The 25,233-nt window shown below is 41.6% G+C and overlaps 1 protein-coding gene across 1 annotated transcript in view; it reads left to right on the forward strand.

Annotated features, from left to right (window-relative positions):
* TRHDE (thyrotropin releasing hormone degrading enzyme) overlaps positions 1-25,233 on the forward strand; it is an 819,510-nt gene that overhangs the window by 317,414 nt on the left and 476,863 nt on the right. Inside the window, exon 4 of the mRNA XM_066589876.1 lies at positions 24,855-25,009. Within this exon, the coding sequence (XP_066445973.1) occupies positions 24,855-25,009 (155 nt within the window). The remainder of the gene's footprint in view (positions 1-24,854; positions 25,010-25,233) is intronic.

Genomic DNA, 25,233 nt, shown 5'->3' on the forward strand with positions numbered 1-25,233 from the left:
TTTTCACGCAGCTCACACGTCTCCACAGGCGTAAGGACGGACAGAGGCTGGACAAATAGATTTGTTTTCAGTTTTTTCCCACCAACAGGCAGCACTGCGTATATTCAATGAACCTGAGAAGTTTAATAACTGTGCTGTGTCCCTGCTTATGTGTCACAGAACGTGAGGGTAGCAGAGTTATTAACTGTGGCAGAGCAGGTATTTTTTTTCCCAATTAAGGAAAGCAAATGGCGAACCCAGCAGTAAAGCGTAGCTGGGTGCGTATGATTTAGCAATGTTTTTCACGCAGCTCACACGTCTCCACAGGCGTAAGGACGGACACAGGCTGGACAAATAGATTTGTTTTCAGTTTTTTCCCACCAACAGGCAGCACTGCGTATATTCAATGAACCTGAGAAGTTTAATAACTGTGCTGTGTCCCTGCTTATGTGTCACAGAACGTGAGGGTAGCAGAGTTATTATAACTCTTGGAGAGCAGGTATTTTTTTTCCCAATTAAGGAAAGCAAATGGCGAACCCAGCAGTAAAGCGTAGCTGGCTGCGTATGATTTAGCAATGTTTTTCACGCAGCTCACACGTCTCCACCGCCCGTAAGGATGGACAGAGGCTGGACAAATAGATTTGTTTTCAGTTTTTTCCCACCAACAGGCAGCACTGCGTATATTCTATGAATAATAACTGTGTTGTGGCCCTGCCTATACAATTCTTTCCCTGCAGTATCAATGGAGGGTGGAATGCTCTGCAGAGGCGATTTTGAGAAGCCCAAAAAAAATGCAGCACAGCTAAAAGCAGCCTGGACAGTACTGCACACGGATAAATATGGCCCTAGAAAGGACCGTTGAGGTTCTTGAAGGCTACACTCACTCCTAACACTCTCCCTGCCTATGCAGCACTTCTGTCCCTAATGCCAGGTGCAACGCTCTGCAGAGCCGATTTTGAGAAGAAAAAAAAATCCCACTGCTAACAGCAGCCAACACACAGCTATCAGTGGCCCTAATAAGGACCTTTGGGGGTCTTGAAGCCTACACTAACTACCAATTCTTTCCCTACAGCAGCTCCGGTACAAACAGCACTGTCCCTCATCTAACTCACACCGCATCTGAGGCGAGCCGCGGGAGGGGCCGACTTTTATATTAGGCGAACACCTGATCTCGCCAGCCACTCACAGCAGGGGGGTGGTATAGGGCTTAAACGTTGCAGGGGGAAGTTGTAATGCCTTCCCTGTCTTTCAATTGGCCAGAAAAGCGCGCTAACGTCTCAGGGAAGGAAGTGAAAGTAACCAGAACACCGCATGGTGTTCGTCACGAATAACGAACATCCCGAACACCCTAATATTCGCACGAATATCAAGCTCGGACGAACGCGTTCGCTCATCTCTAGTCCTTATGAATGTGGCAATATCAGATTTGTGAATTATTTTTTTTACATATTAAAGGAGGAAAGGAACATTTTATTTTTGTTCCACTAGGGGACTTAAATAGCACCACGCTCTATCATTCTTGTAATACACTTCTTTACTTCATTCTTATAAAGCTGGCAGACCTGGAGAATCTCCTTAATGGGTTAAAGGGAATCTGTTAAGTTCCTTACAGATTCCTGTCTATTGGAGGCACATTGTTCCTCCCACCTTCCTTCTTTCTCCTGGAACTTATTGAAAGGTCTCTACTTATGCACAGTAACACAGACAGACCATTTAAATCAGCACCAAGAGGGAGGAGGAAGGCAAGGGAGCATGAATAAATAAATGTCATCAGGCCACACCAAACTTCACTTTGCAGAGTGTTGTGAACTTTCAAAAGAAAGCTTTTCAAAATGGCTGAACTGATTAATATAAGCAACAGACCAGTGAAATCAGAGTGTGTCTGTCACTATACCATGCTGTCCTCAGGTTAAGACTAGAGATGAGCGAGCATACTCGTCCGAGCTTGATGCTCGTTCGAGTATTAGGGTGCTCGAGATGCTCGTTACTCGAGACGAGCACCACGGGGTGTTCGTCTCAATTAAATGAGCACTGACCATTGAATTCAATGGAGCCAGCAATACAGCCGGCTCCATTGAAAGCAATGGGCTACCGGCGAGCGCGGGATGAATTTTCGGGAAGGGCTTAAAAATATAAGCCCTTACCTGAAATTCATCAAGAAATGTGTAAAAAGTAAAAAAAAAATATACTCACCTTGTCCCGGCAGAACGATGTTAGCCCATTGAATTCAATGGAGCCGGAAATACAGCCAGAGGAAGGACCCTTGGAGGATCTGAAGGTTTGTAATAACAATGTATTTTTGTTAGCCATTAAAAGGTATCATATCTACAAGATTACTTGGTTTCTCTTGCTGGGAGCAAGCAAAGATTAATTAAGCACACAGGTCAGTATGTTAAGAAAAGGAAACTTAATATAGATTTAATAATAATAATGGAGGGGATATTCACAAAACTGCTGTATAATATTTATTGTACATGTGTATAGTAATAGGTTGACGTCCAATCAGGTTCAAATTAGTTATTCCATTGGTGAATCTACATATACACACTCAAACCACTTAGATTATATATGGGCACTAGCTATGTGTTGCAACATATCATCCAAGCCTTAGGCTGTGTTCACATCTCGTTTGAACTTATGTCCAGGATTCTATTCATTTCCAGCATTCTGTGGTAGAAAGAATAATAAGGTCCACAGAATGCTACAAACAAATGGAACCCTGCTGAAATGGAGACCTTTTGATCTCCATCTCAGCAATACAAATTAATGCTTCCATTCAGATTTCATGCAGAGGTTCCATCGAACAGTTTTTTTCAGGGACTCAGACATAAAACCTGAAAAAAGTGTGGTAAAATGAGATGTGAACCTGGCCTTTGATAGTTTATATAAATTTTTCAAAGCATAGTACTCAATTGCCATTACACAATACACAATATAGTTAGTTCATTTTCAATCTAATAACAAAAAATAATAGTTGGCATACAGTGTGTAAAACAGTGATATTAAAAGGTTTAACAACAATACCATAGAATAACTCTTTAAAGGGGTATTTCCATCATGGGAATCCTATTTCAATGTGCTCAAAATTGCAAAACAATGCAATCACCCATAAGGTGTTTATTTCCAAAATGCTCTGTGATTCAGATATTGAAGATATTGATTCCTCCGTCCTCTGGTTGTTTACTGCTTGTTGCAAGGAAAACAGATCAGAGAAGGTCGGTGCTAGCACACTTCTCTCTTCTAAATCTGGTGGCTGGGATCTCAGAAACGTGGTGTGCTGGACGCAATTACAAAGTGGAATTGGCGTAACATCAGCGATGACCCATGTGACTACTCTTTTGGCATATGCACCCTATTATTAGGTGCAGAGCACTGATGAGTGTCCTCACTCCAGACATATTGCAAGTTTTTTATCCTAATTAACAGCAGCACAACAGAAAATGAACCCAGTAAAATATAACTTTTATTAAATAGGTTACTATAGATATCAAAATCGAAAGCAATAACATTAAATTGCCAGATAAAGACCGACCGTAGATCAAAGATAAATAAAGATCAGGTTTTGGGGTTGCTATAGTTTCTGTGGTTATTCTCATTATTAATAATTGATTGTTAACATTTGGCTATATATTTTTATTTTATGATTTAGGGCTTAGTCACATGGGCGCATCGGCGCCCGTACATGGACACCGATGCGCCCGTGTGACTGAGCCCTTACTGTAGGAAGAAGACGGCCGCACTTCAAAACGGACGACTCCCCGCAGCGCCGAAGAAGGAACACATGACCGGCAATGAAGCCGGTCTCATGTTCTTTCTTCCGGCGCTGCAGAAAGACGTCCGTCCGGAAGTGCAGCCGTCTTCTTCCTGCAGTAACACGGGCGTCGATGCGCCCATGGGACTAAGCCCTTATGAGGAATGCACACATATATGCAAATAATTATGCTCCCTCTGTTTTCTTGTACTATGTGGTACCATTATGATGTGCACCTTTTGTGCCCACTGTTTTTATTTGTCTATTTTATTTTGGCTAAATAAAAGTTCCTTTAAAAAAACGAAAAAGATAAATAAAGATCAAATGTTGAGCTGAGCAAGCACACTTGAATAAGTCAGCTACTCGAGAGGAGCCTCGCTCTTCTCGAGTAACTGCATTCTAGTCCGAGCGTGCTCGGAGGGGGGGGGCGGCGGGGTATAGCGGGGGGTAGCAGGGGAGAGAGTGAGAGAAAATAGTGCATACTCACCTCTCCTGGTGCCATATGACACAGCTAACAGTCTCTAATGGGCCTGCCACTGGCTTCTGAGTAGATGGCCCAGCAAAGGTTAGGTGACTGCTGTGGCCAATCAGGGGCTGAAACATCACCGTCTCAAACTCCTGACATCATGTTGCCCAGGATGTGAGCATTGATGCCTCTAATTGGCAGCAGCAATCACCTGACTTCTGTTTACCATCCACCTAGAGGTTGGTAATTGGCCAGTTGCATCTCGAGGTGCCAAGACAGGCCAAAATGCTCTACTTTTTTAGATTAGGCTGAGCCTAACAGGTAAACAGTTTTTTTTGTTTTAATGGCAAAACCCCTTTACGCATCTCCCATATAATCCATCTAGGAAAAAACTTGGCCCCTTAAATTTCTGACCTGAGGCTACCACTATTGGGTTGATCGCTCTGCTTCTAGTCAAGATCTGCCACACCAAAGTTGCTTTGGGATAACCTTCTCATCCCTATATTTCTGTTACTGTTATTTTTTTCTGTCTTGTGTTCCCCACATTATGGTTATATAATATATGTCTATATTGGTTCATTGTGGACATTAATTATGCCTCAGTCTGACATGTTGCTGATGTCCATGAACACCGCTATACTTACAACCTGCACAAAAGTAACAGTTATTCCCAACATCATATAGAGTCTAAATAGTACTACCATAGTTGTACAGTAGAAAAAATTATGCTATACTGAACCATGATAATACTGCCATAAAGTGTTCACCTAATAGAATAAAAAAACTAATTCATTACCATCTAAGATAAATCAAACTTCCAATAAAGCATGCAAACAGAAAAATACTGTTTTGCCCACTCTTATCTTCCTGCAAATTTTGTTAAAGACTCCAGTTTCTTATGATATGAAAACAATACAGTATTGCGACAAGCTAGCAAAATCCTTGGCAGGCCTACATTCACATCCCAATCATTGGATGGCCACATACAGAAACATAAGGCATGCACATCTCCCAACAAAGCAATGCAAAATAACGTCTTTTCAAATCTGGTCATCTCACATCACTCATCTCACAATATGTTACGCTAAGAGGAAAAGTAAGGAAAGACATGTCTATAACTCTAGAATAAAATTTTGAGATTTAGTAAGAAAAGAAAATGTCTGGTATGACCACAATGACATTGATAAGTATGGAAAGGACTTTGGAGTGAGCGTCTAAAACTGGCAGTTTCAGCAGTGCAGTATTCAGGTTGTTCTCCTTTATTATACTAAGAGGATGATGAAAAACTCAGTTTATCAGCATTTAGCTACCAAGATTAATTAAGAGACAATATAATGCTTGTAAAAATTTAGACTTGATGTTCCGGAATGGTATTTTGATTTTCCTTCTCAGGCTAGTTTCTATTACATTATTTTCTATCCTGATTGTTTTTTGCCCACTTTAAGTATTTCTCATGGGACCTTTAAAATTCACAAGGCATACAGCAGCTGCTGTTTATATCAAAAGCTCCATGAAAGCAATCCATTGTTTATGCCTTTTAATGTTAGGTAATACATTTGTGCTGTAATAAGGAACAATAAAAATGCACCAATAGCCTCCTTTGTGTCACTAATATGTCTTATTGATGTTCAACTCAAAATTCCACTTGAGATGATAAAGTGTTGGGCTTTGGTTGCTTTTGAACACATATATAACTTACTTTGACATTTATTATATGCTCTAGCATATCACAGTGAGTGTATTGAATTAAGGATGTTATATACCATGTATAAGGAATAGATTACATGAATGATACTGATAAATCCGCAATGTATGTTTCATTGTCTAGGCTGCATACTTATATCACCCAAGTGAAGTCGTTCATGCTATTTTATTACTTATCCCTATGAATGTATAATTCTTTATCTAGTACCAAGGAAAAATTTGATGCAGACAAACACTATTTAAAAAACATATCATTTTCCTAATGTTTTACTTTAACAATGTAAAGTATAAATGTTTCTTTTTTCATTAAAAAAAACAGAATTTAAATTTTGTATATTTGTTGTTATTTTATTTTTCTTTATTGAGTTTAGATGATTGTAGTAAAAGATAAAGTCCCCTGGTGCAAGCACTGAGTCATGACTGACCCCTCTTTACATGATGATGTTTTCTTGGCAGACTGTTTTTGCTTGGTGGTTTGCCATTGCCTTCCCCAGTCATCTTTACCCCTCAGCAAGCTGGGTACTCATTTTATCGACCTCGGAAAAATGGAAGGTTGAGTCAACCTTGAGGCGGCTAAGTAAACCATGCAGGGATTGAACTCGCAAACACTCAGGTCGTGAGCAAGAGCTTAGGACTGCATTTCTGCTGCCTTAACACTTTGCAACACACAAGGCCCTCGACATCAAACTTGAAATAATTTAGAGTGGACAATATTTCACAGAGTAGGCAGAGCAAAAAGTCTCCAAATTTAACTTGAGTAGCCCTTTCACAGTGGTGACTTGAATTAAAAAATATAATTTTTATTTTGAACTTTTTAAAAAATGCACATATAGGGGCACAACACATAAAACAACAAAAACAAAAAAAGTAAGTAAGGGGCGTGGTAAATACCATCCAACCACACCGTCACTAAAGATGGGCATCCAATTGTGCTGTGTGTGTGGGTGTTTGTGTGATCTGGTCACCGGCGACCACGAAGTTTTTTTGTCCTGCTTAAAGCCGGTAATGTATGAGGCAGGGGTATATTGGTACTTGGGGTTTGTAAGATAATCCCCAGTTGTTTTGGTCTTTTTTATTTATAAAGCCCACACACCGTAGATGGATGCAATTTTTAGTGATTTGAACGTTCGTTTCTTCACAATTCTTTTTTGCCCCCCCCCCCTTTTTTTTCCAAAGGAGGGTAGAGGTACCTGACCAATTCCTAAATGGATAGTCGGAATTGGCCTTGGCCGTAGGGATCATCTCCCGAGGTTGCTAGATATGTATGATGCCAACCTCCAGAGAGAGTCTCCCGGTTAGTATAGGACGGCCTCGCCTCTATAGATAAGGGTCGTAGTGTAAATACTTGACCCAAGCGTATTCGAATTTCCCTTTTTAGTATGCTGATTCTCGTATTTAATTGCTCGACGCGTTTCACCACTTCAATTCTCGTGGATCATCAGGAACATTATAAATCGGGATTGAGTAGAGACAGTATAGGTGATATCATGAGGTCACCAATAGACCAATTGATAAAGAAACGATTATCTTAATTTTTGGAGGGCCTGTTCATGCAGCAGGTTTCTCAAAGGATCGGGTCTAGCCTGGGTAGAAAGTTCGATACTCAAATTTCTCTTATTGACAAAAGCAATAATTTGAGATTTGCCAGAGATAGCGTATCCTAATGACCCAAATCAGCCTTGAATGCGAATGTCTGGCGTGGGGTGTTCAGGACTGATACGGGAATGTTCAAGCTGCTACTACTCACAGAAACATACCATAGGGATGCAGTATTATGCTGTGAGTAAAGTAGTATTGGAGCAATCCGTCTCTGTCCAGAGATTGGATAGCCGGTTCGTCCTATGCAATATGCATACTGGGACGCTAAGCCGGTATCGCAAGGGTTTTTGTGCCTGTGCTTATTCAGGACACATATCCCCAGGTGAGGAAAAGGAGAGAAGCACTAGCCCCCTGCTTCTCTATAGAGAACACCCCGTTCACCAATCTGCTGCTTCTTTAGCTATCACATAAACAGACTAGTGATTTACTAGCCTGTTACGTGTAGGAGCTTATCTAACAGAACCCGCCCGAGTTTCTTTTCCCAGAGTGTCAGAATTGACAGAAGAAAAGGATGGATACAAGATGAAAATAACAAAAGTTGGTGTCCATAGCCCAGATGAAATAATTTAGAGTGGGGTTCAGTTAAAATTCCCTTGATGGAGATTTATTGCAATCAAAAAAGGATCAAAAAAGAAAAAGTAAGGTGGCAGATTTATTGAAACCAGCATTTTATATGCCAATCTTAGTTTACAACCCACTGGAGGAAGATGTGCAAAATGTATTAAGAGTTTCATCTGAATACATTTAGTATATCTTGGGCTGGCTGTGCACCACAAACTGAAATCCATACCAGCTCATAGCTGATGTAGATTTCAACTATAATTTATACTAATTGATAGTGTAAATTACATTAAATCTGTCATGCTGTGGACAGCCTCATCTACTCCAGTTTTTGTCTAGCCCACTTTTTTTTTATTATAGAAAATTCTTTATCTGTGAACTTTGGGGTGGGGCAGAAAAGAGTAGGTGAGGGAAGGGATTACAAGAAACAAAATTCCTCACATCATTAATGTTATGTTTACACTTGCAATACAATTAATCAAGAAAAGAAGTGAGAAGGGAGAAAAAAATCTATAAAGTAATTGAACAAAAGGGGATTCTGGTAGCTCTGCTTTATGATCCAGATTGACAATTATACGATAGATGTACTACGTTGAAGGGGCATATTGTCTGGCTGGTGTCCCACCCACTTTTAAAAGGTGGGCGAGCCTGTTTTAGGCGGTGAGAACATGCACAGTCCATCTCATTCACTATAAACTATACCAGTAAGTGGTGTAGATTACAGCAGAAACCTACTCCAGCTTAGTGCTGGCTTAGTTTTCATCTGGTGCACAGAAGTGCCGCAGATGAGACAAATACATTAAGAGGCTTGTGCCTCTTAAAACATTTGTCACACACCGATCTAAGTAAATAGGTTCCGGTGTCTTTTGTAACTTAATCCACATGTACCTGAAGATTTTATTGCAAGTCTATGATGGAAGTGGTTGTCTATGAATGCAGAATGCTAAACGTGTTCCAAAAATAAACTTTCTGGTTTGTAATTTGTATTACTTTTGAATATATTTCATGTAAAATAATTTTACAATATAATGGGGCACATTTGCTTTAAAAAAAACCAAAACAGATCTCTGGCACAAATTGTACAAGAAAACTCTTTTACATGCTTTGCACCACATTTAAAATGTGCTTTTCACACTTTTCAACGAGTTTTAAAAGGGCTTCAGGAGAATGGGATGTGGCTTCTGGAGAAAGAACTGTGGCCTAAAAGTGACCTTTTCCCACCAATATCTGCCAAGATTTAATACTGTAGGTGCTATAAAATTAGACTAGAGAGTCTAAAGCTGCACCAGATTTATCATCCAACAAAGTCACTGTGATAAAGCTATGGCATTTTGAGAATCTCTGAGTTTGCATTGTTTAACTATTACACAGTATTAGTAAATCTGCACCATTGTATCTACATTGTTTGTTTTGGTGAAGAGTAAGGCAGAAGAGAAATAATAAATTCTATAAAGCAATGATAAAGGTAAGCTATATAGCTTTGGATCCATCTGATCTTACACAAAATTCTCAATTTTATGGGGAACTCCTAATGAATCACCACAGCACAGATAGAAACATTGATGTGGATTGAAATTGTGACAAAATTGGCAAGTAGGGAGCAAAGGGAGGGAAGAGGGAACAGCTTAGCATCTGCTATTATCGCCTATCTGTGCTAACAACATGAAGAATTGTGTGTTCTGACACATTAATTGGACCACCAGCATTGTATTAGGCTGCAATTTACTTTACTTTGTACTGCTTGTTTGATTCTTGGCATGGTCAAAATCTTTTTAATTAACAAGTTGCTGTTGTCCACAGGATCCATGTTTGCTGCATGTTTTTCATCAATCTAGCAATACTTTGTATTGTATCAGTATCATTGTGTGAACCCCCCCCCCCCCAATGTTATCAATTTTTTGAAATGGCTAGTCGAGCACCAATAACCATACCTCATTCCACATTGCTCAGATCACTTGATCTTCTCATTCTAATGTGGATTCACACTAAGGCCTCAGTTAGACGAGCGTATTTTCGTGCGATTTGCGCATGCGCATGCGTCCGGCGATTTTTTAAAACCATTGCTTTGCAATGGTATCAGACACATGAGCGCTTTTTATGCGCTCATCCGATAAATTATAGAACAGAAATCGCAGATCGCACCTATCTGCGATCTGCGATTCCTGTTCTCTTCTCTATATGCGCTCAATGGGGCCGGCGGCAGCAGCACCGACCCCATTGAGAACATATAGAAGACAAATCATTCTTCTCTGCCACAGCTGTAACAGCTGTGGCAGAGAAGAACGATGTTTGCCCATTGAATTCAATGGAGCCGGCAATACAGCCGGCTCCATTGAAAGCAATGGGCTGCCGGCGTGCGTGGGATGAATTGTCGGGAAGGGCTTAAATATATAAGCCCTTCCCTGCAATTCATCCAGAAATGTGTTAAAATAAAAAAATATATATACTCACCTTGTCCCGGCAGCCGGAGTTCAGCGCGGCCGGCCTGCAGTGAGTGTGAAGGGGGTGTGAGTGAGACCTGCCTCTGATTGGCTCAGCGCTGAGCCAATCAGGGGGCGGGTCTGACTCACACCCCCTTCACACCCACTGCAGGCCGGCTGCGCTGAACTCCGGCTGCCGGGACAAGGTGAGTATATATATATTTTTTATTTTAACACATTTCTGGATGAATTGCAGGGAAGGGCTTATATATTTAAGCCCTTCCCGACAATTCATCCCACGCTCGCCCGCAGCGCATTGCTTTCAATGGAGCCGGCTGTATTGCCGGCTCCATTGAATGCAATGCGCTGGACAGCTCCGGCCCGTTTCCAATGAAACGCGGCTAGGAGCAGATTTTCGGGCGATTTTTGGGCCCCGGTCACGCGATTTGCGGATGCGCATCCGTCATGCGATCCGCAAATCGCGCGTAAAAACGCCCGTCTGACTAAGGCCTGAGACTGAACCAGACAAAACTTTCTCACGTGATCGTATGCTGTACTCCTGGGTCACCTGTTTTATTTCCATATAGGGCAGAACCAATCATGAAAGTGTCCATTTAGTGTTTATAACAGAGTTGATGGATGAACTACACAAAATTGGGAGTATGATCCTATTATGATTGCCTTTGTAAATAGAGTGGAAACTAGAATATATATATATATGTAGATATATATAGTTACATGAATAAAATAAAGCAAACAATAAAATGAAAAAAAACTTAATTCTATATATAATTTTTTTTTTTTTTTTTTAATATGTAAATCTTTATTCAAGGGTTTTTCCATAACAATAACATTAACATTAAAGGAGATGTCCCGCGCCGAAACGGGTTTTTTTTTTTTTAAACCCCCCCCCCGTTCGGCGCGAGACAACCCCGATGCAGGGGTTAAAAAAACCACCCGCACAGCGCTTACCTGAATCCCGGCGGTCCGGCGTCTTCATACTCACCTGCTGAAGATGGCCGCCGGGATCCTCTGTCTTCATGGACCGCAGGGCTTCTGTGCGGTCCATTGCCGATTCCAGCCTCCTGATTGGCTGGAATCGGCACGTGACGGGGCGGAGCTACACGGAGCTACACGGAGCCCCATAGAGAAGAGGAGAAGACCCGGACTGCGCAAGCGCGGCTAATTTGGCCATCGGAGGGCGAAAATTAGTCGGCACCATGGAGACGAGGACGCCAGCAACGGAGCAGGTAAGTATAAAACTTTTTATAACTTCTGTATGGCTCATAATTAATGCACAATGTACATTACAAAGTGCATTATTATGGCCATACAGAAGTGTATAGACCCACTTGCTGCCTCGGGACATCTCCTTTAAATGGACCCAGGTCGGTTGCGGGTCGTGTAGAGTACACTTCAAGACAAATAGACATATCAAAATATAATTACGTTACTTTACTTATTTTAGGCAACTAACCGCAAGGGTTCCTGGGTCTCTCAAAATTAAGGTAGCCTAAAGTGCGGCTACATTTTACAAGCTCAGAACATAACACGGGGTAGGGGGTAGGGTCAGATGGGGGGGTGGCAAGGGTCTGGGGGGGGGGGGAATGGTGGTGGCACCTTATTGTTTACCTCTCAGAGAAGATTCCTCACAGACACTGATCCCATCATCCGTGCGACGTCGTGGTCGACCTCCCCAGCCTGTTTTTGATGTGAGTTTCACATGGGCCATTCTCTCTCAGGTCTTCCCTCAACATCCGGGGTGCTCCTCCTCAGTGGGCCAGGTTGGGAAGCCTTCAGCTGGGATAAAAGTGCTCACTACAGAATGAGGGTAGGGGTGACTCCTCCCGGGATACCCGGGGGAGGGAATCCCCTCCTCTTTTGGTGAGTTAGTTCCTAGATCTAGGTCATGCGCTTCCACAACTACCCATCCTTTATGAATTTCTCGTGGGTATTCCTTTTCCAGCTGGTGAGTTCCTCCAAATTGTAAATCTGGTCGACCTTATCTTTCCATTGGGCTGCAGTAGGGGGCAGTTTTTGTAACCATAGTGCCGGAATGAGTGCTTTTGCTGCGTCTATGAAAAGGGCAATCAATTTGTCTTTCAGAGGGTGGAAGTGGGGAGCGGGTTTCCACAGAAAAATTATCTCCGGTGACAGCGCAAAGTTTAGTTTAATGCTTTTTATGGAATTCTCAATCTCTCTCCAAAACAGGGTGATGATCGGGCAGTCCCACCAGATGTGCCGATACGAACCGACTTCGGCTTCGCATCGCCAACATCTATCATGTGTGGCTAGCTGATGTGAGAACAGCCACTGAGGGGCTCTGTACCATCTGACGAGGGCTTTATAGTGGCATTCTTGTAGTAGCACGCACGGCGAAAGGCCGAAGGCCATTTTCAGGATAAGTTTTGTGTCCTCTATGGATAAGGTGATATTTAACTCTCTTTCCCACGAGGTGAGAAACGCAGGTTTATAGTCTGAGGGGGGGGGGGGGGGGGGGGCAATGAATTTTCTCTGAATGTTGGCTACTTGTTTGTGTTTGGAAGCACCTTCAGAAAAGAATTTTTCGAAGGGTGTGGAGGGTCTGGTGGATCTATATTTCTTGGAGAACTCTTCAATTGTTTTGGATATATGTGCTTTATTTAAGAAGGATATTTGAAGGTCCGCGGTCAAGATTTGGCCTGTCTCCCTCGGTCCCTGACTGTTCAGAGTCTGTAGTCTCCTATCTTAGTGTCTGCGAGTCTGTGCCATGCGCTCCTACTACTCGGGTCTGTTGTAATTCCCAATAGGTTGCATATGGTGCTCAGTGGAGCTATCAAGGAGGGGTCGGGAGCTAAGCTGGACCTCAGCGTGTCCCAGGTCTCACAGGGCACCCTCAGCAGGGGGTTAAATTTCTTGGCGGTGTAGCGATGCTTCGTCGGGCACCAAAGTTCTTCGACCATAGTGTCTCCATGTGCACTTGCTGCTAGTTTTTGGATGAGAGGGTCCCTTGTTGGGTGGACGAGGTCGATCCAATAGGTAAGCTGTATTGATCTGTATATGTTAGGAATGTGGGGCATGTCCATCCTTCCCTCCTCTCTCCTCTTAGATAATAGACTAAATGCAATTCGTGATCTTTTTTGTCTCCATACATTGCTGGACATTAATGAGCGAAGTGCGTGGAAGAACGATTTCGGGATGTGGATCGGGAGCATGCGGAATTTATATGTGATAATAGGGGTCACATATGACTTGACGATGTTTTTTCTCCCGAACCAGGATAGATATGGTAAATCATATGTTCGGAGTAGATTCTTAATGTGTGGGAGCAGGGGTTGAAAGTTGGTTGCGTAAAGATTTTCCACTTTCTTGGTAATTTTTATGCCTAAGTACTCTAATGAGTTCTCCTTCCAGATGAATGGTGACCCGGGCCTCAGGATATTACTCAATTTTGGCGGGACCGACACATTCAATATCTCGGACTTTGCGTAATTTATTTTAAAGTCTGAAATAGTACTGAATGCGTCTAATGTCGAGATTAGGGTAGGGATCCCTTTCGGTGGGTTGGATATGACAAACATAATGTCATCAGCGTATGCCGCTACTGAAAGTTTTTGCCGACCTATCGTCAATCCCCCAATTTCTGGGTGAAGTCTCACTTCCTGAAGCAGGGGTTCTAGTGCTAGAACGAACAGAGTCAGGGAGAGGGGGCACCCCTGGCGCGTCCCGTTGCGAATGTCAAACGCCTGTGAGAGAGAGTTATTAACTTTTAGTCTTGCGTGTGGGTTGCTATAGAGGGAAAATATCGCTGATATCCAAGGACTTGGGAAATGAAATTTAATTAGCACTCTCTCTAGGTATGTCCAATTTATGCGGTCAAATGCTTTTTCCGCGTCTGTACTTATAAACTCTGTTGGTATTTTATGCGTTTGTGCAAACTTTATTGCATGGAGTAATCTATGGGAATTGTCTTTCCCCTCTCTCCCCTTGATAAACCCTGCCTGTTCTTTATGGACCAGGTTAGGGATATGATCCTTCATCCTTTTGACCAGAAATTTAGCCCACAGCTTCACATCTAAATTGATGAGTGATATTGGTCTATAGTTTGCGCAGTTTTCTGGGTCTTTATCTCCCTTTTGTATGAGGGCGATGTGGGCTTCTAATGCCTGTTTGGGAAGTGCTTCCCCTTGTAAGAGAGAGTTGAATAAGTCTTTTATTCGGGGGATAAGTGTTGTCTTGAAAGTTTTATAATATGTGGCAGAGAAGCCATCCGGGCCTGGGCTCTTGCCTGGTGGGTTGGATGTGATTAAGTCGTCTATCTCTTGGTCTGTTGCAGGTGTCAGTAGTGCTTGTGCGTCTTCTTCGGTCAGTCTGGGGAGGTTTAGTGTCTCTAAGAAAGCATTAATCTTACTTATTTGCGCTTCCTGTTCCGTTGGGGTTGGTTGGTCTCTTAAATTATAGAATTTAGTATAGAAGGTTTGAAAGACTTTTGCTATCTCTTGGGATGTGGTCAATGATTTGCCCGTCTGGTCTTTTATTGAATTAATATAATTTCTGGTTTTGGCTTTTTTGAGGAGTGCCGTCATGTATTTACTCCCTTTATTTCCCTGTATATATACAGTCTGCTTGAGGAATAGATGTTTTCTGTTGAATCTAGATCTTATTAATCGATTCAGTTCCCTTCTTTTGTCTGTTAATTCTTCCAGGCCCTTTTTAGCTAGTGAAAGTTTGGATGTCTTTTCTAGTGTCGCAATTTGGGAGAGTAATGTGTCTATGTCCTTATGTTGCTGTTTCTTTCGTCTGGACCCTAGGGCGATGAGAAGCCCCCTTATGTAGGCCTTATGTGCCTCCCAGACCAGGGGGATCCCGGGGCCGTTTTCACCATTCAACCGGAAGTATTCCTCCATGAGCTCCGTAAGTTTTACTCTATCTTCCTCCCTGTCTAGTAAAGTATAATTCAATCACCAAATCCACTCCCTTGGGCCCTCATTAGCTATCTTAATGTCTAAGTGAATAGGGGCGTGGTCCGATATTGAAATAACGTCAACCTCTGCTCGCACCACTTGTGGCAGGAGAGACAAGGAGATGAATATGTAATCTATTCTTTGGTAAGACCTGTGTGGTTGCGAAAAATGCGTGTAATCTCTGGCCGAAGGGTATAGAGTGTGCCAAGCGTCCACCATGCCCAAATCTCCCACTGCTTTGATAACTTTACTGATGCGACCCTGTGAGACCTGGGATCTGCCTTTTGAAGAGTCGAGAAGGGGATTTAAGGTTACGTTCCAGTCTCCTCCCAGCAGGATCCCGCCATTAGCAAACTCTTTGAGGGTTATGATCTGTTTATGTAGCCAGTCTGCCTGGTGGGAATTGGGGGCGTACAGGTTTGCTATGGTTAGTTTTACCCCGTTAATGGAGCCCTTCAGAAATAAGGCACGGCTTTCTTCGTCGGAGTATTCTGCGGTCAGGATGAAATTCACCGACTTGTGAAAGAGGATTGATACCCCTTTAGAAGCTGATGAGGGATGGGAGTTGTGGAAGGATTGCACGAACTGCTTCCCTGGTAGTGAGAAGTTTTTGACCCCTTTAAAATGGGTCTCTTGTAGGAGCAGTATTTTTGAGTTATATCTTTTTATCAATTGGGCTATTCCATACCTTTTCCATGGCGTGTTGAGACCCCGGACGTTGAAGGATGTACATCTCAGCGCCTCCATGCGACAAACTAAGCGAGGGGTGTCCCCGTTTACCTGCAGGAAAATATGAGAGAGCAGAAGTCTGTGAGCAATACACAGGGATCGAGGGTATGAGTGCCCACGGACACTATGGGTTTTGCTGGTCTGGGACGGCTGACTGGGCTAGATAAAGTTCAGCAGAAGCTTTACGGCTTTGGCTGTGCAAGGATGAGAGCTAAGATAAGGGCGCAAAGATGGAAGTTAGGTAGTCGGGAGAATATAGGAGGGAAAGCAGGGGTGGGTAAGTGGGAAGGGTTAGACAATACAACACAACAGATAAGAAAACAATGCTTTTTCTCTCACTTAGTGTGGGAGACACGGACGGTTACTAAGTTAAACCTCAGTTCGTCCGTTATTTGGAGGCAGGATTAAACAAATATTAATCTAGCTATGTGAACTAAATGCCTGATCCGGGTGAGGCAGGCAGGCACCTCTTGTTTGCGGGGGTAACTCAAGGATGGACTTGAAGATAGAATGAAAATGTCCAGGACTCATTAGTGGGGGGAGGGGGTTAAAGGGGAAGAGTCTCTGAGACAAACAACAAAGTCCAGGTCAACCAGTAGACATTTTGTATACAAACTCGGTCTTTTGGCTCTCTCTCTCAAAGATTTCTCCACTTTCGTAGACGAAGTCGTGCTTTAGGTTGGGCCGTCAGGTTTCTTCCTCTACGATGTCATCTCTGGGTTTTTTCTTGTACTTGTTCTTCGGAGATTTTGTATGGGTTGCTACATTCCAGTTTTCTGTGGTAGGCAAATGCGGTAACGTGGGGAAATCCGGCATAGGGAGCCAATTGGGGATGTCCATGGGCTCAAGATCTAGGAGCTGCCAGCTGTTGCGCAGGTCGTCTGGTGTTCTAATGTTAATTCTTTTTCCCCTGTGGGTCACCCCCAGGCCAAAGGGGAATAACCATGCGTATCTGATATTCTTCGCCTTTAGGGCTTCCAACAGGGGTCTCAAAAGCCTGCGTTTGGCCAGTGTGGTGGAGGATAGGTCTTGGTAGAGGGGGATCTCTGACCCAGCATACTGTAGTCCCCTGTGATTTCTGTCAGCCTCAAGTACAGCAACCGCGTCCGGGAAGGCGAGCAGTTTGCATATTAAGTCCCTTGGGGGGTCTTCTGCTGCTGGTTGTGGACGTAGACCCCTGTGTACCCGCTCCACTGTGATTGCTGTTGCTCTGTGTGAGCCCACCAGTGTAGCAAAAATCTCCCAAACGACCTTAGTGAGGGCCTCCGTCGCCCAGGATTCTGGGACCCCCTTAATATGAACGTTACTGCGGCGGCTGCGATTCTCCAAATCTTCTTGTTGCAGCAAGGCCTTATTTAATTGCTGATGTTGGGTTTTGAGGGCCTGTGCAAGCTCCAGGGAGTGTGAGGTAATGGCGGCTGAGGAACCCTCCAGGTCCTCCACTCTTCTGCCCATGTGCCTTACTTCTTCTTTAATGACTGTTAGGTCAGCCAGAATGGGGCTCATAGCTCTAGCTATGAGGTCCCTCATGAAGCCTCTGGAGACTCCCTGATCCTCTTCTCCCTCCGAGGATGACTCACCCCCTCTTGCAGTCTGAGGTGTTGTCTCTGCTGCCGGCGCCATTTTGCCTGGGCCGCGGGGGGAACGAGCGGCCCTCTCTCTGAGGTACTTCTGTAAGTCCGCTTGTCCCCGGGCTGGTCTGGGTGTTCCCGAGGGGTCTCCGCTCCTGTCCTTGGTGAATTTACCCATATCGGGGAAAGATAGCTGCAGCGGGGTGCCTGTATATCTGCCTCAATGACGGAGCAGCTCTAACGCACGGCCATCTCTCTCTGCGGTCTCTATATGTAATTTTCTGCTATGTTGTGTGACTTTAATATGATGTCAGTATATCATTATAGCGATACATATGTATAGATAAAGTGTCAAAATACAGGCAACTGTCACGTGTAATGCTGAAACACTTGGTTTATTATTAATGTCCCATTTTGGATGATCTTTAAAATTCTAACAAGTATCAAAATTTATATTAATCCCATCAAATTCATTCAAAACTTAAATCCAAAATGTGTCATATTAACATGCAACAGTGTGGAATTGTAAAACGCTCCTTAACAGTCAGGCAGTAATCTTTTTAAATGAGATCACTAAGTCTCTTCATATAGATGGGATAAATTTTTTTGCATAAATTAGAATAAGCATGTATAATCAGTATTCCTCTATAACATAGCGTTTTAATTTTCTGATGGAGAGAATTTTGAAAATGCACTAAACTTTTAAGTATTCACCTTTGCAATAAAAGCTTAATAAATGCATTACAGCATCTCTAAATGTGAAAGGATTTATTACATTATATGCTTTTATTGTCCCTAGCCCTGAAATCAGATTGTAGGCACTGAGTACTGAAACATGTTTTACTGGGTATTTATGAAGAAGAAAAACCTCAGATATATTGTTCATAAAAGTAAAGAAAAATAATTTATGTATGTATTAATTTAATATTTTATATAATGGTGCTAATGTAGTTTAGGGAAATGTATTAAGTCTTAAAAATATATAGGTAAGGATATAACTTAATGTAGCTATAGTGAATGTTGAAAAACTAGATAAATTATGCAAGGTAACAAAAGATCTTTTAAATATAAATGCAGTTATCCATACTCTTCACCACATAAGTATGTGTAAGGTATGTATGTTGCACATTAAAGGAGTTTTTGAATTGCTTAAAGTGCTGCACAACCACTCAGTCCTTCTTGGTTGCTGTTGATTAGGATATGTGACTGCTGCAGCTAATCACTGGCTATAGAAGGTCACTGTTGTGGCCAATGATTGGTTGCAGCAGTCACATGTCCTAATCAGCAGCAAACAGGAAGGACAGTGTGGTTCCGAAGCAACTTTAAGTAGTAGGAAAACTCCTTTAAATGAAAATACCCCTTTTGCACATTTAAAAAAGTAACCTAAAGACATGTCACTACTGCATTCCAGTCTGTTTTACTAAATAATTATATTCCACATAAAATTACAATTTTGGAGTATTTTTTTCTTGCAATTCTGTTTTGTGCCTTTTTCCTATTATTCTAACTGGAATTTTTTTGTAAAATAATAACTGGGTGTTACCAGATGGGGGGAATATTTCTACTCAGTCTGATAGTAACCAGTCAGTGCTAACAATGCCCATCTATGCATGGACACACCCCTTGAACAAGGCAAAAGGAAGCATCTAATTGTAAATGTATGTGTAACTTTCTAGAAGGAATAACAAAGATGCTGCCAAATTATTTAATATGTAGTTAATATAAAATGCTGAATATCTTAATACACTTTAAGGGCTCAGTCAGACGGGCAATTTTTTTGCGCGATTTGCGCATGCGCTTGCGTCCGGCCATTTTATAAAACCATTGCTTTGCAATGGTATCGGACACATGAGCGCTTTTTATGCGCTCGTCTGATAAATTATAGAACAGAAATCGCAGATCACACCTATCTGCGATCTGCGATTCCTGTTCTCTTCTCTATATGCGCTCAATGGGGCCGGTGGCAGCAGCGCCGACCCCATTGAGAACATATACTAGACAAATCATTCTCCTCTGCCACAGCTGTAACAGCTGTGGCAGAGAAGAATGCTGTTTGCCCATTGAATTCAATGGAGCCGGCAATACAGCCGGCTCCATTGAAAGCAATGGGCTGCCGGCGATTGCACAATGTATTTTCGGGAAGGGCTTAAAAATATAAGCCCTTCCTGGAAATTCATCCAGAAATGTGTAAAAATAAAAAAAAATATATATACTCACCTGGTCCCGGCAGACGGAGTTCAGCCGCGGCGGCCGGCAGTTCTCCTGAACTGCTCTGAGTAGTATTCAGCAGCCGGGGCTTTAAAATCCCCGCCTGCTGAATGAGCTGCCTCTGATTGGTCACAGCCTCACCAATCAGAGGCAGCTCTCACTCACACCCATTCATGAATTCATGAATGGGTGAGTGAGTGCTGCCTGTGATTGGCTCTGCGCAGGGACCAATCAGGGGCAGCTCTCAGCTGAATGACATGCAGAGCTAAAACAGCTGCCCATTCATTTCAATGGGTGACACAGGGCTGAAAACGGCCAAAGATAGAACATGCATCGCTGTCAAAGCGCAGCATTGAAGGTGCTGCATTTTGACGATTGTGTGAACAGCCTTATTGAAATGAATGGGAGCATTGTACAGTGTTTAGTGCAGCGCTGAAAAGGCATCACTAGGTTAGGGAGTATCCCAACAGTACGTCACTTGTACCACTCCTGTAGATGGATCAATCATATAGGAATGCAATAGCCATTCAGAGCCAGACCATCTCTGTAGTATATCTTCAAATCAAAAGTAATATGGCAGCATCCATAGGTGCATTAAAACACAAGATTGTTTATTCTCCCATAGTAAAATTGCGCTAAACGCTGTAAAAAAATATTTGTGTGAGGGAGGTGTACTCTTTGGAAAAAAATGAATTTCTGCATTGATTGCTAATAAAATGTGGTTTGATTGTTATGTAAGTCACAATTGTAGACAAACACAGTCTAACTGAAATAATAACACAAAAAGTTGTAAAATTCATTTATTTTACCAAACACATTGAGTAAATTTCTACAAAGCAAGGAATGAACCTTTGTTGTAATGACTTCTCCAAAAGCTAATTGATAAAGCTGTTTCAGTTAAGGAGCTGAGATTGAATGTAGTGGTTTTAAAGGTGCTTTGCTCATTAAATAAAGACTCACAAAGCATAGCTGCTGACAAGTTATTATTTCTCAGCCTTTCTCAGATTGATTATTGTGAGTTATTGTAAGGTTATATATGAATTATGCTCCTTAATAAACTACTATTCGCCTGTTAGATATCTGATCAGTGTCAGTTGAGTATTAGGGTTCACATGACATATTTTGTGGGTCACATGAGTGATGTCATGTTTAGTCCATTACTATGGACTGACATGTTCATGATCTATACCATTTTATTTGGAATATTATATTTTATCTTTGGGAGCACTGCTACAACTAAATGAGCACTATTTTTAACTTTTGCCTTAGATAAATAAGTCTAAAAGTGCAGCTTCACCTCATCCCTTTTTCTTTCCTGTTTTCTTCTTTGAAGTGAGAAAAAAGATGTTTCAAATTTGGCACAATAATAGACGGGGCCCATGTATTAATCTCTAACTATATATATAACACATTCTAGTGTATTCTTTTGAATTCTTCCTTCAATAGTGATAGACATTGTGCCAAGTTATAGCTACATTGAGCATTTAAATCTCAAGCTTTTGTCCTCTGCTTTCTAACATCCTTCTTATACAGTTGGAACATGACTTGCAATATTTAAGCCAGTGGGTTCAATTAAAGTAAAATCAATGCAGCCATGACCTGGTACATTTGCTGTCTTATTTAAAGGGATAATGTAATAGAGTTTAATTTATCACAAAGCAAACTATGTTCAATTCTACAATCTTAATAACATACTGTGAAAAGAGATGACCTATTTGCCAGTCATCAAACCTAATATTGTAGAACCATATTCCATTTATTTACAGTACTCTCCAGACGTTTGGAAACACACCTTAAAATGTAAAATTGGGTAGAAATAGTAAAAAATATGAATGCTTTTAATGTATGTATTTATTGAACCATAGACAAAACAAAAATAGCTCAATCCTCCAACTGACTCTTGTAATCTGGAACTAACTTTAAATTTTTGGACTCCTTAAAGTATCCACCCTATCTGACATCCTTCCATAATATCTTATGTGAAGAATCAACTTTTTTGGCCAGGATTTGTTTCCATTCTTGGTGGAAATCCTGTCTGAGATGTTTCTTATTAGTGATTTGCATGTCACAGACACATCACAGGCCACCCAGCTAGCCAGAGCCCTACTGTACAATGATAAGTGGTAAAAATTCTAAAACAGCCTATCTTCATATTGTCTGTTAGAAGGTTGGACATTGACTTATAGGGTACCATCTATAATTTGCGTTCTCCACAAGCATAAACTGTACTCCTCCCAACCAACATCACAGGCCTTTCATCCAGCCACCCAGAAACTTACTCTATACTGATGAGGTCTAAAAAGTCCAAAGCATCCCATCTGTATATGATTATCTTTTCCTTCCTCCTTTTGGCATTCATGTTACAAGGCCTATTGGAAGGTCAGACATTGACTTATAGGGAAGCTGGCTTCCAACAGATGTTACTGTAGTGGCACTGAAGAGTTTCCATTTGCATTCCAGCAACACTGACACAAAGAGTAAGCAATTTGATACTATGCTACAGTTACTAGGGAGAGCTTCTCTAATATGATACATACACCTACAATAGCATTGATCCGTATGCTCTGAGCTCTACTAATTCGTAAATGTCTAGCTGCATGTGCAACGCAGTAGATTTAGAAAACAACAATATAATTAAACAAACGTTTTATATATATATATATATATATATATATATATATATATATATATATATATATATATATATATATACACACATATATATATATTTCGTTGCAATGCTCACAGAAGGAATGGTAATGTCTCCTAGCATTCCTTTATCCTTGTTTGAATCCATCTTGCCCTCCACATACTGCATAGTGCCAGGGATAGCAAAGAAGTCTTGTGAGGCCACCATCCTGCTTCAGTGTAGGCAGAGATTTCTTTTTTTTTAGCAAATGCTTCATTCTTTCTCCTCCAGACATATTGTTGATTCATAGATGCATAACGTTCCATTTTGTTTCACCGCTCCAGTGGGGAAAAAAAAACAAAAAACTGCTGTGGCATATTTACATTGTTTTGAGCATGTTGGAACTGACTTTTCTTGTGCTTTTGGGTAAGTAGAGGTGTACGTCTTAAAGACCGGGCATGAAGACCTTCAGCCTTTACGTTTATCATCCACCTTACTGTACAAATGGAATCCTTTGTGCCTGCTGCCATCAAATCTTGCTTTAGGTCTTTTGCAGTTACTTGAAGGTTTTTGGCCACTTACGTTACTCAGGAATCTGGTGGCAGTTAGTTATAGCTATTTCTTTCCACCATGTCTAAGTAATTTAGCCACTGTTCCTTTAACGTTGAACTTGCAAACTATGCTTTCAAATGTCTCTCTAGACACATTCATTGCCTTTGATATCATTTTGTAACTTTTTTCTTGTTTGTTTGAGGCAATGATCTCATCTCTTAATTTTTTCGACAACTCTCTTGATTGAGCCATGTTTCTAACATGCAATCGAATGTCACAGCCAACAAAGACCTAGGCAGTCTAGGCATTTGATATGTTGTATCTGAAGTGCACCTGTAATTATATTGTGTTGAGCTATATACATTTTTTTGTCAGATTGTTTCTTTTTACAAACAGCTGAAAGTTTGTTAATTTGGCAATGAAGCCTAACTTCCAATGGGGGGTTTGATTGTTACTGTATGTATATGTTAATATGCGTGTATACGGTATATACATCTTGGGAGACAAGGGCTTGTCCCATCTTGATTGTGTAGTATGCAGATAATCGAGATATTGAGGTCTGGCTTAAGGTATCAGCTTTAGTTTTGTCTGGTCTGTAGTTTTATAAATAAGGGGTCTGGTCTGTTGGCATTCAGTGCTTAACTGTTTGCTACATTATTTTGAAACCTGTAAGGCCGCCTGCAGACGGCCGGGTCGGATCCGGCTGCGAGAATTCTCGCAGCGGGACCCGATCCGAGCGTCTGCAGAGAGCAGCGTGATACTCACCTGCTCCCGCGGCCCCGGCTCTTTCATGCGCGGGCTGCCTGGCAGCGCATGCGCAGAGCCCCGCACAGAAATAGGACATGCCACGATTTGTTTGCCGTGCGATATTTCGCGCGGCCAAATCGCAACCGTGTGCATAGGATTGCGTTTCTTAATGCAATCCTATGGCAGCCTCCAGGGGCGGAAATTCCGTGGGAAATCCCGCCGTGGAATTTCTGCCCGTCTGCAGGCGGCCTATTTGTAAGGTCACACTTGGCAGCTTGGTTGTTTTCTTTTTATGTGACCCAGCAGGATAGCGTGTCCTCACCTTAAGGCTTTATCCAGTCGTCCTAGCTGAGGTGTGTCTAAAACCCCTACTGTTAAAATGGTACTATTGAAAATGCATGCAGTTTCACAATAATTTGCCATTATTTTCCATGTAATTCTGGTAAAAATCTACTGCATCAAAAGTGGCACAAAATATGTGTTAGGTATTGAAACATGTGCAGTGTAGCTGACTGCAGCTTAACATTCATATGAAGCTGATATATGTCCATGCTCGATGGGAAGGCTCATTCAGAAGTCTAATAAGGTGCCCAGCCATTGTTAGTTGTGCCCCTGATCATTATGTGTGTTTATATCACTGCTAATACTTATACAGCAATTTTCCTTCCTGTATTGTTTTCTTTTGTATAAAGATTGAAATCCAGAAATGCTATATTGAAATGCAGAGGTGGATTTATCATTAGGCACAGTAGGACAGTGCCTATAGGTGGCAGTTCTTTTGTTGCTCAGCATGCGTGTCAAACATACCTTCTTCACTCCTAGCACTGATGCTGCATGGAATTTAGATGAAATGAATTTTGTAGGTCAATAATATAATATTTCTAAAACAGCTAGAAAAACTAGCAAATGTTCTACATAAAACATGTGGGAATTATAGCTTTGTCTGCCTATATACACAAGACCTGATGAATCATATTTATTTTTATGTTTTATAGATTTATTAGCTGTACCAAAACATCCATATGCTGCAATGGAAAACTGGGGATTAAGTGTATTTGTGGAGCAAAGAATTCTTCTTGACCAAAGCATTTCTTCAATTTCATACTTATTGGATGTCACCATGGTAATTGTACATGAAATTTGTCATCAGGTAAGCTACATTAAATGACATATGATAGGTTTGTAGACAATATTTTCTTCTAATTAAGATCAAAGCTATTAAAAAACTAAAGTCCTAAAAATATATAATTTTATATCTGCTACAAAAAAAATAATAATCAAGACTTGCTGGAATCCAATCTTGTGAGGTTGTTTTACTGAAAAATGTACTAGACAGGCTACACATTTTGGTACCCTACTGGTATCTTTAGGCTG

This window comes from Eleutherodactylus coqui, chromosome 2 (genome assembly GCF_035609145.1).
Source record: "Eleutherodactylus coqui strain aEleCoq1 chromosome 2, aEleCoq1.hap1, whole genome shotgun sequence".
NCBI classification, from domain to species: Eukaryota; Metazoa; Chordata; class Amphibia; order Anura; family Eleutherodactylidae; genus Eleutherodactylus; species Eleutherodactylus coqui.